General features: G+C 36.8%; 1 protein-coding gene across 1 annotated transcript; it reads left to right on the top strand.

Annotated features, from left to right (window-relative positions):
- The first annotated feature begins 1,245 nt into the window (after window positions 1-1,245).
- Window positions 1,246-15,069, top strand: lrrc74b (leucine rich repeat containing 74B). Its single transcript, XM_051695996.1, has 11 exons — window positions 1,246-1,561; window positions 3,715-3,913; window positions 4,574-4,587; window positions 5,061-5,252; window positions 6,206-6,338; window positions 6,790-6,996; window positions 10,283-10,392; window positions 13,404-13,519; window positions 13,925-14,003; window positions 14,185-14,280; window positions 14,365-15,069. Exons 1-11 carry the CDS (start codon window positions 1,412-1,414, stop codon window positions 14,476-14,478), a joined length of 1,410 nt encoding a protein of 469 aa, XP_051551956.1. The 5' UTR covers window positions 1,246-1,411; the 3' UTR covers window positions 14,479-15,069.
- Window positions 15,070-18,057: the final 2,988 nt, after the last annotated feature.

An 18,057-nucleotide genomic window follows, 5' to 3' on the forward strand; every position in this document is an offset into this window, starting at 1 on the left:
AACACAACAAAACATAAAACACTAATAATAAGTCTTCCACTTACTATTCATTTTGCACACAACCTGCCCCCTTTTTTTTTTTTTTTTTTTTTTATGAACATGGTAGGATTGGGTAAAACTAAAGATAGTGAAAGTTCTTTTGTGTGTGTGTGTGTGTGTGTGTGTGTGTGTGTGTGTGTGTGTGTGTGTGTGTGTGTGTGTGTGTTGCTGCCTTGATTTTTCTTTTCTACTTTCATTCCACTATAAAATAATATCTTATCTGTAATATATAGATACATATTTAAGTCAAGTGTTATTATTCAAATGTGCAACAAAAGTACACAGCAGTACTTGTTGACATGTGTATTTTATCCATGTTAATTATTGAAAGTATTTTTTAAAATTTAAAATAAATTGTTTAGATTTATTTATTTGCATGTATATAGTTATAAGTAGTAAGTATAAATATAGGTGGTAAATATAAAGAATAAGTAACAAGTCAAAGAACAAGTGGTAATATTAAAAAATAACCAGTAAAAAATAAGAGATCACCTTTTGTGACTTTTCTACTATTTTTTCATTATAAATCAATAACTTATCTATAATAATAAATCAAGTCAAAGTTTCATTTGTCACATATGCCACAACAGCACACAGTACTTGTTGACAAATGTATTTTTCTACTTGTTCACCAATGAAAGTAAAATTTTTAAGGTTAAAATAAATTTTATTTAAATATTAATATTATTTTATTTATATAATTATTAATAGTAAATACAAAAAAATATGTGGTAAAAGTTATATGTAAAGTAAAAGAACAAGTGGTATTTACGTACTTGTTATATATATATATATATATATATATATATATATATATATATATATATATATATATATATATATATATATATATATATCTGTATATAAGTAAAAAATAAAATAATTACAAATATAGAAGGTTATAAAAAATTATTAGAATGAACATTCAAATTATATGTAGAGAGTGGCTGATTATTTTACTTTTATGTTTCTTACACCAGTTACTGCAGGAAAGGATTGTGTGCAACATTATGAGAGGGAAATGAAACCATGACAACCAGTCAACAAAACAAATGAGTTGAACAATAAGGCCACCCTCACTGTTCAGCCTCCCCTGCTTATTGGATAATCTGTGCTAAAATGCAGCTCTGCAATTAGTCAGAGTGAATGTCATTCAAATATGATCCTCCCACAGAGCGGGTTAGACTGGGGTAGCAGCAGCAGCAGGTGACACCACAGCACTGATTTTCTTTCTATTTGATTTTATGAAAGGATATTGATTCTGTCTGGCTTGGGAAAAACAAAACAAAACGAAAACAATAACAAAACAGATGTGATTTACTTGGATTACAACACTGTCCTTCACAAGGTTTAACAAACACACAAATACAATATGGTTGTGGGCAAAAAAGAGACAGAAGAATGTATTCTACCATCAGTGTGTGAAGATGAAAGTGAAAAAGAAGAGGATTTGGGAGGAATCCCAAGCAGGCCTATCAGCAGACCAAGAAGTCTATACAGCAGAGGGAGTGTGAATGGCAAAGTGAGTGTCACTGCTTATGGCGTTGATGACCTAAAGGGATAGTTCACCTAAAACGGAAAATTCTGTCATCATTTATGCACCTTTGTGTTTTTCCAAACTGACTTTCTTTAGGGTACCATGAATCCCATTTTTTCTTTTTTTCATGCTTTGAGAATATGTGGTGACTGGGCTTAATGAGTGCAGATTTGTTTCCTGTGTTGATATATTTCCTATTGAAACAGGGAGGTTGAGTGGGACATTCTCATTCTAGACTTGAGTGCCTTTCATTAAACAAAACTTTTTACACACTCCTGAGAAAAGACATATACATTTTTATTCAGTTTTCCTGGAAGAGAAAAACTGTACATTTTTAATATGGGTGTGCCTTCAACTTTGGGCAACTTCATGTCCCAGGGCTTGATTTTGCCTAAAACCAACAAATTTACACTTTCCTTTTTGTTATATGAAGGTTTTCAAATGCCTTTAATGTACAGATTTGACTGTTTTAGCCTTGTCCCAGACCCAGACTTAAATATTAAACATGAAAATACAAATACAAATTATTACGTGTTTAAAAGAATAATTATGAGGCCAATTCCCGCATGACGTTTATTTTATTTTATTTTTTTACAATTTTGTGAACTTGTTAACCTGGTGGACAAGAGTCTCAGTGAAGAGCATGCTTGACATGAAATATTAGACAAGTGATATGTGAAGAAAACATGGAAAAATCATTGCATTGTGCGTCATTTCCAGTCTAGCTGTAATTTTGCCAAATTACGCAAAAAGTGTGAAAATATCATTTTTCTTTGTGTATTTAGGATACATAAAACATTAGCAATAAAATTAGCCATAGCAAGACAAATGAGTCTGCAATTTTATTCAAATAATAATAATAATAATAATAATAATAATTTCCATCACCGTAGTTTCCACCACTGAATTCTACTAAACACAATACAGAATTTGAGATGTGTTGGAAATGGCACTCTAGTGGGAATTTTCGGTTTTCAGACAAAAATGACATTCTGTAAATCTCCTGTGGTGTATGTACATGCAGTACTCTGTTGGACATTGTTGGTAGACAAATTTTAAAACAAAATTTGTGAGAGTGTGAAAAATGTTTTTAACAGAATTTACAGTCTAGATTCTAGAATCCACAGAGCTAAAAGTGCCAGAAGTTAAAGAAACATCTATATATAAATTTTGTCAACTTTAAAGGAATATTCCAGTTTCAATACAAGTTATGCTCAATTGACAGCATTTGTGGCATAATGTTGATTACAATAATAATAATAATAATTTCAACACATCCCACCTTTTCTTTTAAAAAAGCAAAAATCGAGGTTGAGGCACTTACAGTGGAAGTGAATGGGGCCAATTTTTGGAGGGTTAAAGGCAGAAATACGATGCTTATAATTTTATAAAAAGCACTTTCATGAATTCTTATGTTAAAACTCATGTATTATTTGAGCTGTAAAGTTGTTTGAAATGTCATTTTTACAGTCGTTTTAGTGTTTGTTGACATTACATCGTCATGCCAACGAAGTTGTAAAATTGGCTATAACTTTACACAGAAAAGGTTAGTAAGTGATTTTATCACTCTAAAATGATGTTAACACGTATATTGTTTACATCTTATGACTATACTTTTGAAACAGTGAGCATTTTAATGTTAAAAAATTTTAATAAGTGCCTCACTGTAACCCATATTTTTGCTTTTTGTAAAGAAAAGGAGGGACAAGCTAAATTAATTTTTGTGGTAATCAGTGTTATGCCACAAATGCTGTCGATTGAGCATAACTTGTATTGAACCCGGAATATTCCTTTAAGGGGTATTGTCAGTGTTGTCAACTTTTACATGGAGACTCACATAAAAAAACTAAAAGCCAAAAAAAAATAAAAAAAATAATGTAATTATATGTAATTAAATAATGATGTAATGGGGTCTTTAATGTTGTTTATCCAAGACATGTTCCCAGATCAACAACCTTATTGGTCCTGGAGCAACCATTAGATTTGGATAAGGATAAGGAGCCCGTGTTCGAATTAAGGAATTAATTAAGTAACCCCATGGTTGCTTGTAATGAGCTTAGCTACAGCAAGAGTATACAGCATGTCTATTCTTATTTGAGTATAAGTGCACACCTGAAATTGTGTATCCTTTCTCTTAGAGAGTGCCAGTGGGTGAGAGATCACCCAGCCAGCATCAAACCAGAGTGGGGCTTCAGAATGACGATTATACAAATGAGGAGAAAGAGGAGGTAGGGGAATGTAGAACTAGCCGCCCGGCTGACAAACCACGGAAGGAGGCAAAGTGTGTCATCAGTGCTGAAGACTATGACATAGACCTGGAATTCGACTGCATTCACAGTGAGAGTTCTTCTTAAAAGTGAGAGTGTGAACCTGAGCACATAGAGAGAGCGTGGGCTGCCGGGCTTCGTGGGTGATGCACCTTCTGATAGAGGGTGTCAAACAGCTAAGGGCCACAGAATATGATGTTGCCACTCAACAGGGAATAAAACAAGCAAACGGCCATGAGTCATGCTTGTAATTTCAGACAAACCTCTCTCTCTTTCTCATTTTTCACCTGCTTGTTCTGCAGATATCGAAACACCTACACACACTCTTCTGCATATACATAAATCATGGCTCTATCCATCTCTCACTGTCTCTCTGTTTATTCAGCCTATTAGAGGTGGCCATCTGCTAGATTACTGCTGTGTGCCTCCGCATAGCTTAATGAATGGCTTGGGAATTTTCCACATTCATGATAATTGCGTATCTCAACGAGAAACGATGTATTGTTGTCACATTTGGTTTACAAAGTGACACCAGCTCATTTCAGTTGAGGTATACTATACATTGGTAATCTTCTGTATTGACTGTGGTGTTTGCCAATGTATGCGTCATTATTACTGTTGTGCATACTTAGGATTAGGGATTTGAACATACCCCTGAACCTTAAGTATTAAACCCTGGAGCATTGCTCCCACACCGTTTGTGCTACCTCAATTTGTGTTCCTTGTTGAGGAGAGGGGTGCCTTGTAAGTGATCAGACTTACGATTTTCTCCTGCTAGATGATGAAATGGGCGAAAAACTCCCTTAAACATATCATGGAGGAGGGAATCCGAGGTAGGGTTTTGCCAGCTGTATGTAAGGTCTCACTTAAATTGGGACGTTAAGTAACTAACTACTAGTTAGGTTGTATGTCAATGCTTTACTTGGTTGCACTAACGCATGACTGAAGACTATCAATCGCCCAGAAAATCCCAGCAATTATATAACGATGCACTAAAAACATCCAGAACACTAAGCAACTGAATAGCAATGCCCTGGCAACTACCAACAATGCCGTAGTATCATGTTGGCGAGTTTTGCACGGGCAAGCACCATTCACAGTTTCTGTAGAAAATGTAAAAATTTAGTTGGTTCTACTACTTGACTGTATAGGCTGATAGATTGACCTATTGTCATTGTAGCTGTAATTATTTTAATAATTTGCATTGTTGATACAAGGGATATTCTACTAAACTAAAGAACAAAAGGTATTCTGATTGTGTTCTAGATGAAAGACCACTATACGACCCTACAGGCCAGACTCACTACAGAGAGGCATGTAAGATGCTGAAAGTTATTCCGGTGTCCCACTTCCTTCGAAATATAAACCAAAGTGAGCTCAACATGATGCATTGTGGGTTGGGTCCACAGGTAATTGCAATGAAAGAGAAATTCGGTAACAAAAGTACCTGATGTCATACTTAAAGGTGAAGTGTGTAATTTCTGCACCACTTGTGGCACCAAACGGAATTGCAAAAATTTTGCAGTTCCCCTTTCTGCCACTGGTTGGAAAAAAGATAGTCCTGCCCCAAACTCACACCACTGGTTGAGCTATTGTTGCTGTTATGGGCTGGACAGGTTGCTCAAACTACTAGAGCAATGTTTTGAATGTGCCACAGAGCCACAGCATTTACAGACTGATCTCACAGTTAAATCAGAAACAGTAGATTGACTTTTCTTTAGCAGAAATCGGTCTTTGCTTACCGAATTGTGAAACACTGCCCCTAGTGGCCAAAGTTGTAACTGTTGTTGGGCATATGGGCATGTGCGAGTGCTATTTTCCAGTTGAAATGTCCATGGAGGGGCACAAAAAGTGAGTTGTTTTCAGCTGTACATGGTGGAATACAGTAAAGAGGAATGCATATTTTAAAAACTGTACCCCTCAACCCAAACCTGCACAATTGGTGAAGTAAAAATGAAATGCTAGGGGGGAAAATGCAACCTCTGAATCGTGCTCGTCACTGATGCTATCGTGATTACTTCCCAGTTTCAAATTCGGATCTGAACCTAGGTCTCCCATGCTGCAGACATGACGTGCTTCCAGTCATGTCATAAGAGAAGGTAAACGTGTTGGAGCCAATGCAAAAATGTCTGAAAGGGTACCGGAACTCTTGGAAACAACATGCCGACTTCCCGTGTTTACACTTTTTGGGGAAATCAACCTACAATGACTTAGTTGTCTCTGCATATTTAACTGGGATAGAAGTAGGTATTTAAACACACACACATACACAAACAAAAACACACTTCACCTTTAAGAACAGAAATTAAATAAAGAGAGAAATAAAACAAATATTACACATTTTAACAAGTCTCCTCTGTAGGGCACCAAAGCTCTGGCGGTCGCCTTGGTAACCAACACCTCCATCTTGAAGCTGAATTTGCGAGATAATTGGATGGAAGGAATGGGCGGGGCTGCTATTGCTGACATGCTCAAAGAGAATTGCTACATCACAGGTGACTTTCTACAATGGGTGCCTCACCGTCCCATACTAATGTCTTGTTTTGTATTTGTCTTTGAGGTTTAGTAGTATTGTGAACTTCAAGTCTGTTTGATCCAGTATGTGAGGCAAGGTTGTCATAGTTCTGTAGACATGGTGGGTTGGACAGACTGCAATGTAATTTCAATGGGTTTTCTTGTTCGTTCCGCCATTGTGAAATCTGCTAACATGGGTTCCAAAAGTCAGAGAACACAAGTGAAACACAAGAGAAAATGCTTCAATTTTGCATTATTTTATAATTTCATATTTTATTTTATTACAAAGTGTATTAACAGCATTAAGTTTTGAATGTAAAGTAGAAAAGGTTTATGTTACTTACAGAATGTCTTATTTGTTTTGTACCTCTTTTGCTTTATGCATGCTGTGAAAACAATCCAAATGCAAACTTTGACCTTATTTCCATTCAGAAATTGATCTGTCAGAAAACCGGATGGGTGAGGATGGATCCAGGGCATTGGCCGGCATGCTGCTGGAAAACACTGTCCTGCTTTCTTTCAACCTCTCAGGAAACCATCTGGATGATCGGGCGGCCAGACACCTGGCTCCAGCTCTGACCAGCAACCAGAAGCTTCAGCACCTCAACTTGAGCCACAACAGATTCGGAGATACGGCAGGTGTGAAATGATGTTAAAAGCTTCCAGTAAATGTCTCATTCCTTTGATACAGTTGCTGCTGACCTAACAATAACTAAAGTGGTATTTACATAATTTGGAGCATTTTCCTACCACATGTTGAATGGCTCCACAAAACACTTGCACTAAGAGCATCCAATCTTTGGAAGACTTTTTCATGCCTAATTACACAAGTACTGTCAATTATAGCTTGAATTGAATAACAAAAAATAACATTAGCCTTGACTGAAATATTCCATAATGTGAATGAAACAAAAATATGTGACTTTTGCTTAAAATTAATTGATCTTTTCACTTAATAGACTCTATTATCAAAAGTAACTTTTATTAGTTTGTGTGTTCCCTGATTCAAACCCACGGCATTGTTAGCACCACACTCCACCAGCTGAGCAACAGGAACTATACAAATTTTTAATTTGCAGAACAAAATTGAAAAGAGTTCTATATTGAGGCCACATCAACATCAATATGTTTTTGTTTAAAAAGTTTTTTGCCACATAATAATTTTGCTACATTTACACCTCTCATCCACACTAGAATGGCGACTATTTTGAAAAAATAGTTTGAGAAACTCTTCATTACCATATACTTCGGAATCGAAAACTGAAAACAAGTTTCTCAAACTCAAACAGATTAGTAGGGATTATGCCTGAGAGTCGATATAAACTTTCTTTTAAACAAACTTTTACTCACACTGTTCAAAATGTTTGACAAAATTCTTAATTGTTATTATATGAATATTCTAAAAACGGATAGTTCTGACCCCAAACCTGTGACCGCACATTCTATATTAATGCGCCAAGACACTACGTTGCTTGGCAACCGCAAAATTCTACAGTTAGGATAAAGCAACAAGGTACGAGAGGCCATGCTTTCTACAGTTTTCCTGAGCAACCACTGGGCGGGGTTATGATGATTCTAATGGGCTGTTTTCTGTTCCTGGTCTCAGGATGCGATGTAAATACTAGCCGAAGCGAGCAATCCAGATGGAGAACAACAACCTTGTATGTTCTTTGTGAGTAAAATTAATTTCAGGCTCAACTTGTGCAACTGTTGGCTGCCATAACAACTCAAAGTTTTTAATGATATCAATGTAACTAACCCCGGACCATCGCTTCATGAAATCTACTCACTCAGTTGAGGCACTGTCAATAAAAAACGGTCATCTCAAATCTGTGAAGTCTCAGCACTATACAGCCACATGTTTGTTGAAAATGTCTACAAACATAACACCTTAAACATTACATTACCCGTTAAGAATATACGCCAATGCGAGTGAAAAACACTGGAGACCGGAAATTGAAAACAGTCAAATCGTGGAGTCACTTCTGCTTTCAGGAAAAAGGTGGATATTGTGAATATAGTCATGGCTGAAGGGTGTTGTTAGGTACAACGGGAACAGAGTGCCTGAAACCCTCTCAGACATGACGATATTCACAACATGGCACAGCCTCGAGTGCTTTTATAAAACGGTCACCACATAATAAAAAGGACAGAAATGTTCATTAAAATTTTATACTGTATTTTGTAAGTAAAATCATTAAATGTCATCCTTCCACCATAAAATATAGTCCCTGGCAATAAACAGTAAACTTAAATTTGCTAGGTAACACGAATAACTGTCAGCTTTCGGTGCTGCCAGAAACTATTTAGCAGAGACGGGTCACTTCTATTAAAATGAATGGGAGAAAATGGAACACCCAGTGGTCAACGGATGTAGAAAGGAAGTCCCAGCTTACAGGTAAAAGAGCCAATCACCTCTCAGACACAGAAATCACCTGTCAATTAACTCAAGCGTATAGCGTTTTTAGCATGATCTGAGGTCAAGAAGCACAATTTATGATACCAGTGTAGTCAGATTTTACTGCTGATTTGAAATATGTTCTTTGATCGTAATCTTGACCAACTGTTTTGGAGATTTCAGTCTATCCCCATTCAAGTAGATAGGAGCTGCACTGGCATGCCACTTGTTTACCTAGAAAAATAGATCCACGTGAGCGTTCCAAAGATGGCCACCAAGTGAACTGACTTGCTGAAAAGACTTCGGTGCTGTGGAGTGATACAAATAGAAGTTCCATGAAGAGATCAGAGCTGTGCTTTATCATGTATAAAGCACGGCTGTTGACCATTTAGCATCCAGGACCAGAACCATCCGTTTTATAATTAACTATATTACGTGGCGCCACAATTATTTATTCTGATTATTTTTGATTGATAGAATACCCCTATAAAGTGGTAAAATGACTTTAACACACAGCCTCTCTTGGCTTAATGCTTTATAAATTAAGTATTAAATACATACTGAATGTGTCAGTATAGAAACCTGTTGATGAAATCTTTCATTTTTATTTTATTTTATGCAAATCCTAGCGGTCCCGAGTGGGATTTGAACCAGTGATCTCAGGCATGGGAGTTGAATGCACTAGCAAGGAGGCAATAAAGCCATGGCCCTTGCCTCAGTCACTAGTGCATCTCTTAAGGCCAGGAGAGTGAGGTTTTACACACTGCTCAGCTATCACATACCAGCTGCTACCATTACACAAACACACCTGCCTAACAATTTTTGTGGACAGATTTTTTGTTTGTTTGTTTGTTTGTTTTTATATCTTCCTTGGAGACCACATCGAACAACAATACTGTAAAACTTTAACACAATTTTTTTATAGCTAAGTACTCTCTTTATAACTACAATGCAAATCAGAAATGATACTTCACATCAACATTCAGGCAAGACATCTTTATATTTGCAAGCGTCTGATATATCCAGAGGGCTGGATCTCATATCATCAGAAACTACAGTATGATGATGAGGGATATGGAATACAGTCCTCAGCCCCCACAGCTGTCAACATGAATGACAGAGTGTGAAAAAGGAAAATTGCTTCAATAATCCAAGAGGAAAATATTGCAAGGAATCATCAAGAGGAACTCCTTCATGACCCGCTATGATTCATACACCCTTAACAGATTCTGTTGGCACATCTCCATTCATTTTACATATGGCAAAGGCTTTCTTTCTATAATCCTACGCAACTGATAATTATGCTTGGTATTGTATCCTGATGACCACTGAAAATGTGTTCAATAAGGCCTGAAAATGTTAACCTAAAAATGTGGTAACATCTTAATTATCTGGTTTCGTTCAAGTCAAAATTATTATTTAACATTACTGAATCAAACAAATTAATAATACAAATAGTTTAATATTAAAAAAACAATCTCCCTTTCTCTTCCACCTTACTCTTTTCAATTTCTCTCCTTCCCTCAGGAGAAATCCTGGGTGCTGCTATTGCCGAGAACACAGCATTGAAGTCACTCAATCTGGCTTGGAATTGTATTCGAGGAAAAGGAGCCATTGCATTTGGGAAAGGCCTGGGGGTAAGAGGGAAATGTTCTTCCTCTGCCAGAGTCAGTCGCTCATCTGAAAAACTTTCTCTGATCAACTCTTAAACAATTCAGATGCCATAAAGTGTCGTACTGTAGACCCACCATGCTATTATTTATGCATTAGAGGGGTCATATCATAAGCAATTCATATTTTCCTTGATCATTTGAGATAAAAGAGTTCACTGTACTCTTAAAACATACTGCAACTTTCTGAACTCAAAACAACCTCCCCGGTCCCAGAGACCATTTATTGAAATTGAGCTTTATGACGTCTGTCAGATGAATGCATTTTAAAACATGACTTTTGACATTTAAATATAATTGAAATCTATTCGATATTCAAAAAATTGGCACGGCCAGTCACTGTGAGGTAAGAAAGAGAAAATACGAGAGATACTCATAATAATTCATACGAGATGGCGAAATCGTGAGATATCATGCGACTTAGCTCATAGGAAAAGGTACAAATTTTTTGCTTCCCATAGAGACTATCCAATCAACAAACAAAATTTCAAATCGATAAAATACTTGCCATCAAATTTTTGCTAGGTTATTTGCTAGATTTTGCACTTTATTTTTAGAAATGAAAAGCCTGTGAACACATTTGGTTTGTCATATTTATACAACTGACTGATAAAACGTCAATAACCTGTAATACGCTTCCCTCTTCTTTTTCCAAACCCCAATGTTTTATTTTTTTCTATGGTACACAAGTTTTTTTCCAATTAAAATCATGGCTAGGTTTAGGCTTTGGGTAGACTTTATGGTTATGTTTAGGTTTAGGGTAGGTTTAGGGATTAAAGAAATATTCTGGGTTCAATACAAGTTAATTTCAATTGACTGCATTTGTGGCATAATATTGATTACCACAAACATTTACTTATCCCTAATTTTTCTTTAACAAAAAGCAAACATCTGGGTTACAGTTAGGCACTTACAATGGAAGTGAATGGGGTCAATTTGTAAACGTTAAAATGCTCACAGTTTCAAAAGTATAGCCACAAGATGTAAACATTGTGCATGTTAACAAGATTTTCGTGAGATTAAATTGCTAATTAACCTTTTCTGTGTGGTTATATCCAATTTTAAATTTAATTTTTTTTTGCCATGATGACATAACGTTTGACACCCAAGAACCCTAAAACAACTGTGTTAATGATCATTTCAACAGGTTTACAGCATAAATACTGTAATTTACAAGTTTTAACAGAAGTGCTTTTAAAAATATATATGCTTCACATTTCAGCCATTAAACCCTACAAAAATTGACCCTAATTATTTCCATTGTAAATGCCTTACTGTAACCTCGATTTTTGCTTTTTCGAAAGAATAGAAAGGACGATTTGAAACTATTTTTTGTGGTAATCAACATTATGCCACAAATGCTGCTGATTGAGCTTAACTTGTATTGAACCTGAAATATTCCTTTAAACTTCAAAACCACAATGTTTCTCTTTCTTCCATGATACTGTACACAACAGTTATTTTCCTATTAAAATCATGGTTAAGTTTAAAGTTTTGGTAAAGGGTCAGACTTCATGGTTTGGATTTGGTTTGCGTCAGGGGTTAAATTATTAAAAGAGCACATTTTCTTACAATTTCACCATTTCATACAATTATAATAAATTCTCATGAGACCAGGTTGAAAATGACAAATAGAAAACTAAATTGCAACTGTTTTTGCCTCAAAAAATTTGTATATGACCCCTTTAAATAATAGGAGCACTTAACTTCTGAATATACACTGATCAGCCACAACATTAAAAACCACTTATAGGTGAAGTGAATAACATTGAGTATATCGTTACAATGGCACCTGTCAAGGGGTGGGATATATTAGGCAGCAAGTAAACAGTCAGTTCTTGAATTTCATGTGTTGGAAGCAGGAAAAATGGGCAAGCGTAAGGATCTGAGCAACTTTGACAAGGGCCAAATTATGATGGCTAGACGACTGGGTCAGAGCATCTCCAAAACGGCAGGTCTTGTGGGGTGTTCCCGGTATGCAGTGGTTAGTACCTACCAAAAGTGGTCCAAGGAAGGACAACCGGTGAACCGGCGACAGGGTTATGGGCGCCCAAGGCTCATTAATGAACGTGGGGAGCGAAGGCTAGCCCGTCTGGTCCGTTTCCACAGAAGAGCTACTGTAGCACAATTTGCTGAAAAACTTAATGCTGGCCATGATAGAAAGGTGTCAGAACACACAGTGCATCGCAGCTTGCTGCATATGGGGCTGCGTAGACGCAGACTTGTCAGAGTGCCCATGCTGACCCTGTCCACCACCAAAAGCTCCTACAATGGGCACGTGAGCATCAGAACTGGACCATGGAGCAATGGAAGAAGGTGGCCTGTTCTGATGAATCACCTTTTCTTTTAGACCATGTGGACGGCCGGGTGTGTGTGCGTCGTTTACCTGGGGAAGAGATGGCAGCAGGATGCACTATGGGAAGAAGGCAGGCCAGCAGAGGCAGTGTGATGCTCTGGGCAATGTTCTGCTAGGAAACCTTGGGTCCTGGCATTCATGTGGATGTTACTTTGACACATACCACCTACCTAAAGATTGCTGCAGACCACGTACACCCCTTCATGGCAGTGGTATTACCTGATGGCAGTGGCCTCTTTCAGCAGGATAATGCGCCCTGAGACACTGCAAAAATTGTTCAGGAATGGTTTGAGGAACATGACAAAGAGTTCAAGGTGTTGATTTGGCCTCCAAATTCCCCAGATCTCAGTCTGATTTAGCATCTATGGGATGTGCTGGACCAACAAGTCCAATCCACGGAGGTCTCACCTCGCAACTTACAGGACTTAAAGGATCTGCTGCTAACGTCTTGGTGCCAGATACCACAGGACACCTTCAGAGGTCTTGTGGAGTCCATGCCTCAGCGGGTCAGGGCTGTTTTGGCAGCATGAGGGGAACCTACATGATATTAGGCAGGTGGTTTTAATGTTGTGGCTGATCGGTGTATATTGCTCTAATCCAACTGTTGGGGTTAATTTTAAAGGGAAACATCTTCCTGCGGACCCTGGATTTGTCGTACAATGGCCTGGGCAAAGAGGGAGCCATTGCTTTAGAGGAAGCACTCAAACAAAACAACACACTTGAGGATCTGAATATTAGGTACTGTTGTCATTACTGTATTATGGGCTACAGGACCTGCTCATTTATGAGTCAATGTTTTGAAGGCACAAACAGTCCTCACCTCTTTTTTTAAGAAAACAGACAGTTTGATGTGTGTTTGTGAGAGTATGATAAATACTTTGAACATTTACACCATTTTAGGAAGGGTTGTCCTTAATTTATTGCAGCAATTATGAGGTGGCAGTCTGTTTGAATGGCTCGGTGTTTGTCTCTTAAATTGGTTTGAATGTTCACAATGCACAGTTATTCATATGATTTATTTGCAATGGTGAAATTAACAAACACAAGCCTCAGCAAAGTAAAAAAAAGCTGACATTTACAGTAAAAGTGTTACTTTTGTTGTTTCTTAAAATACTTACATGTTGTCCTTGTCTTTTTCTTTAGCAATAATCGCATACCTCTTGAAGGTGCCATACATTTTGCGCTGGGCCTCAAAGAGAACACAACTCTACGAATTCTTAAAGTATGGCTCTTTAGACAAAACATCAATATGGTAGCAGCAGGGAATTATTAGATCATGTAATACAAGGATTAAAGTGCCTTTTCAAGCTATTTTTAAGCTAAACTTTCAAGTTGGTGTCAGAGATTTATGGCATTTCTTTGTTTTTATATCACTAATTGTATTGGTTTTCTGTGGGATCCAGATGTCTCGGAATCCGATGCAGTCAGCAGGGTGCTTCGCCATTCTAAAATCAGTACAAGTAAACCCAGAATCTGCGATAGAGTTCTTGGACTTCTCTGTAAGTGCCTCTTCAACATTCATTACTTATTTTTCCTTCCTTCCTTTTCTAATCTCAGTATCTCTAACCTGAGCTTTCTTGTAGGACATTTACGTGGACCAAGAGTTTGAAGACTTGTTTAACACCATGAAAGACCCACTCCCAAACCTTCAAGTGAAACATGGTGGAAAAATAAAGACTGCACCAAAAAAGAACTGAACTTTCAGTTCAATTTTCTGATGTTCAGAAACATCTGGACAATCTACTTGTAATCATGTGGTCAGTTAAAGGATTAGTTCACCCCCCCAACAAATTAAATTCTGACATTGTTTACATACCCTCAAACCCCTATGACTTTCTTTCTCAAGTGGAACACAAGAAGAGAAATTTTGAATAATGCTGATTCTGCTTTTTCCCTTACAATGAAAGTGAATGGTGACTGGGACTGTCAGTCCCAGACTTTCTCCCTAACATTTCCTTTTGTGTTCCACAGAGTCATACAGGTTTTGAGTGACATGAGGGTAAGTCAATATAATGTAAGAAGTTTTATTTTTGAGTGAACTATGCCTTTAACTGAATTGCAAGTATATTTTTAAACTTGTCAAAAACCAATAATCTAAAAACAGACTTATCCCAGAATCTTTCACATGGTTCACTGTAACATGGTATTTACTTCAGTGGTTCAGTAAAATTAGAACTGATGACAGCTTTAGTAACCTTATGTAAAGTACAATCTGCACTTATTATTATTCACTACATGATTTTCATGAAAGGTTGATGGCTGAAAATTAAAAACAAAACAAAAGTTGACCTTTGATTGTACAGTTTTTAAAGACTGCATGCATTGTCTTGACTACATAAGCAATATAATTTCATGGACTACAGTTGTGCTCAAAAGTTTGCATACCGTGGCATTGATTTTGAAAATATGACTGATCATGCAAAAGAACTGTCTTTTATTTAAGGATAGTGATCATATGAAGCCATTTATTATCACATAGTTGTTTGGCTCCTTTTTAAATCATAATGATAACAGAAATCACCCAAATGGCCCTGATCAAAAGTTTACATACCCATGAATGTTTGGCTTTGTTACAGACACACATGGTGACACACACAGGTTTAAATGGCAATTAAAGGTTAATTTCCCACACCTGTGGCTTTTTAAATTGCAATTCGTGTCTGTGTATAAATAGTCAATGAGTTTGTTAGCTCTCACGTGGATGCACTGAGCAGGCTAGATACTGAGCCATGGGGAGCAGAAAAGAACTGTCAAAAGACCTGCGTAACAAGGTAATGAAACTTTATAAAGATGGAAAAAGATATAAAAAAAATATCCAAAGCCTTGCAAATGCCATTCAGTACTGTTCAATCACTTATCACTGATCTCTTGATACCAAGCCAAGGTCAGGTAGACCAAGAAAGATTTCAGCCACAACTGCCAGAAGAATTGTTCAGGATACAAAGAAAAACCCACAGGTAACCTCAGGAGAAATACAGGCTGCTCTGGAAAAAGACGGTGTGGTTGTTTCAAGGACAATACGATGATACTTGAACAAAAATGAGCTGCATTGTAGAGTTGCCAGAAAGAAGCCAATGCCACAAAAAAGCCCGGTTAGAATTTGCCTGACAACACCTTGACACGCCTCACAGCTTCTGGCACACTGTAATTTGGAGTGACGAGACCAAAATAGAGCTTTATCGTCACAACCATAAGCGCTATGTTTGGAGAGGGGTCAACAAGTATTGTGCACCTTGAAACAACCACACTGTCTTTTTCCAGATCAGCCTGTATTTCTCCTGAGGTTACCTGTGGGTTTTTCTTTGTATCCTAAACAATTCTTCTAGCAGTTGTGGCTGAAATCTTTCTTGGTCTACCTGACCTTGACTTGGTATCAAGAGATCCCCGAATTTTCCACTTCTTAATAAGTGATTGAACAGTACTGACTGGCATTTTCAAGGCTTTGGATATTTTTTTATATCCTTTTCCATCTTTATAAAGTTCCATTCCCTTGTTACACAGGTCTTTTGACAGTTCTTTTCTGCTCCCCATAGCTCAGTATCTAGCCTGCTCAGTGCCTCCACATGAGAGCTAACAAACTCATTGACTCATTTTTGCATGATCAGTCATATTTTCAAAATCAATGCCAACATTTCACAATTTCTGCCAGGGTATGCAAACTTTTGAGCACAACTGTATATAATTTATGAAATACCCTTTTTCATTCATATTCCACACAAACACAGGAGTGTATAATTTATATTTCAGCATTTCTGTTATTAACAGAGTAATTCAAATAACTGCATGTAGGCCTAGGTTTGACAGCAAGGTTTGAACTTTTAAAAATGTTAAACTCCTTTATGTAGTTGGCTACTGTATTTTTTAAAGACGAAATGAAAATCCTCCCATTGTTTACTCACCCTCATGCCATCCCAGATGTATATGTCTTTCTTTCTTCTTCTGAATACAAACAAAGATTTTCAGAAGAATATCTCAGCTCTGTTGGTCCTCACAATGCCAGTGAATGGGTACCAAAAGGTTTAAGCTCCAAAAAGCACATAAAGGCAGCATAAAAGTAATCCATAAGATTTCAGTGGTTAAATCTACAGTATATCTTCCTTTTTTTTTTTTTTACAGTAAATTCTCCTCCCTTTCATGTAGGTAGCGATATGCACGAAGAATGAAGAATTGCCAATAACAAAAGAAGAAGAATGTGAACGTGAAAGTGGAGATTTATAGTAAAAAAAAAAAAAAGGACTATTGCCCACATCTATCATATCTCTTCTGAAGACATTGATTTAACCACTGGAGTCTTATGATTACTTCTATGCTGCCTTTATGTGCTTTTGGAGCTTAAAAATGTTCATACCATTCACTTGCATTCTGAGGACCTACAGAGCTGAGATATTCTTCAAAAATATCTTAGTTTGTGTTCATGAGAAGAAAGAAAGTCATACACATCTGGGATGGCATGAGGGTGAATGAATGATGAGAGAACTTTCATTTTTGGGTGAACAGTTCTTTTAACTCTTTGTACAAATGCTCAGATTTCCTTGCTTCTATTGATGCGCACAAGATGCTCTTTGGAACATTCTCAAATAATGCTGGGATAACATGGATCATCAAGTGTTGCACAAACTTGTGGAGTCCAAGCTATCTGGAGTGCATGCTGTCATTAAAGCAAAAGGTGGACACACCAAAATATGCATTTTACCATTCAAATTTTCACTCAAATTGTAACTCGTAATGCAAGATTTGCATTGAATTAGAAAAGAAGAAGTAAAATGAAGCATTTCCAACAGTGGTCTCAGAATTTTTGACCCCACTCTAGGAACATTTGAACATTTCTTTCGAAAATGATCTTCCTAAACATAGTTTCTGTCAAAGAATCATAATTACTACAGTGAACTCTAAATAAACAAATATATGTATATGTATATATATCTCCTAAAAAAAAAAAAAATAAAATATAATATATATATATATATTTTTTTTTTTTTTTTTTTTTTTTTATGACAGTGGGGGTTTGATGACAGTACCAGTTTGGTTGGCTTTTATTTTTTTTATTTTATTTTTTTGGCCGAAGTTTTGTTATCATGCTTTTATAAGGGTTCTCTGATTGACTCGACTTTAAATAAATCAGCAGCCAAACCAGCAGATTAATCATTGTGATTAATCAGTTTGTAGACTTCCGAGCGCTTGAGACAATTGAAGCTGCACATGGACCTGCAGTCCAACAGTTCACGCGCGTCAAACATTAACTCAGCGGGAGTGTTGCAACTGCAGGAGCAAAATAA

This window comes from Myxocyprinus asiaticus, chromosome 4, assembly GCF_019703515.2.
Source record: "Myxocyprinus asiaticus isolate MX2 ecotype Aquarium Trade chromosome 4, UBuf_Myxa_2, whole genome shotgun sequence".
NCBI classification, from domain to species: Eukaryota; Metazoa; Chordata; class Actinopteri; order Cypriniformes; family Catostomidae; genus Myxocyprinus; species Myxocyprinus asiaticus.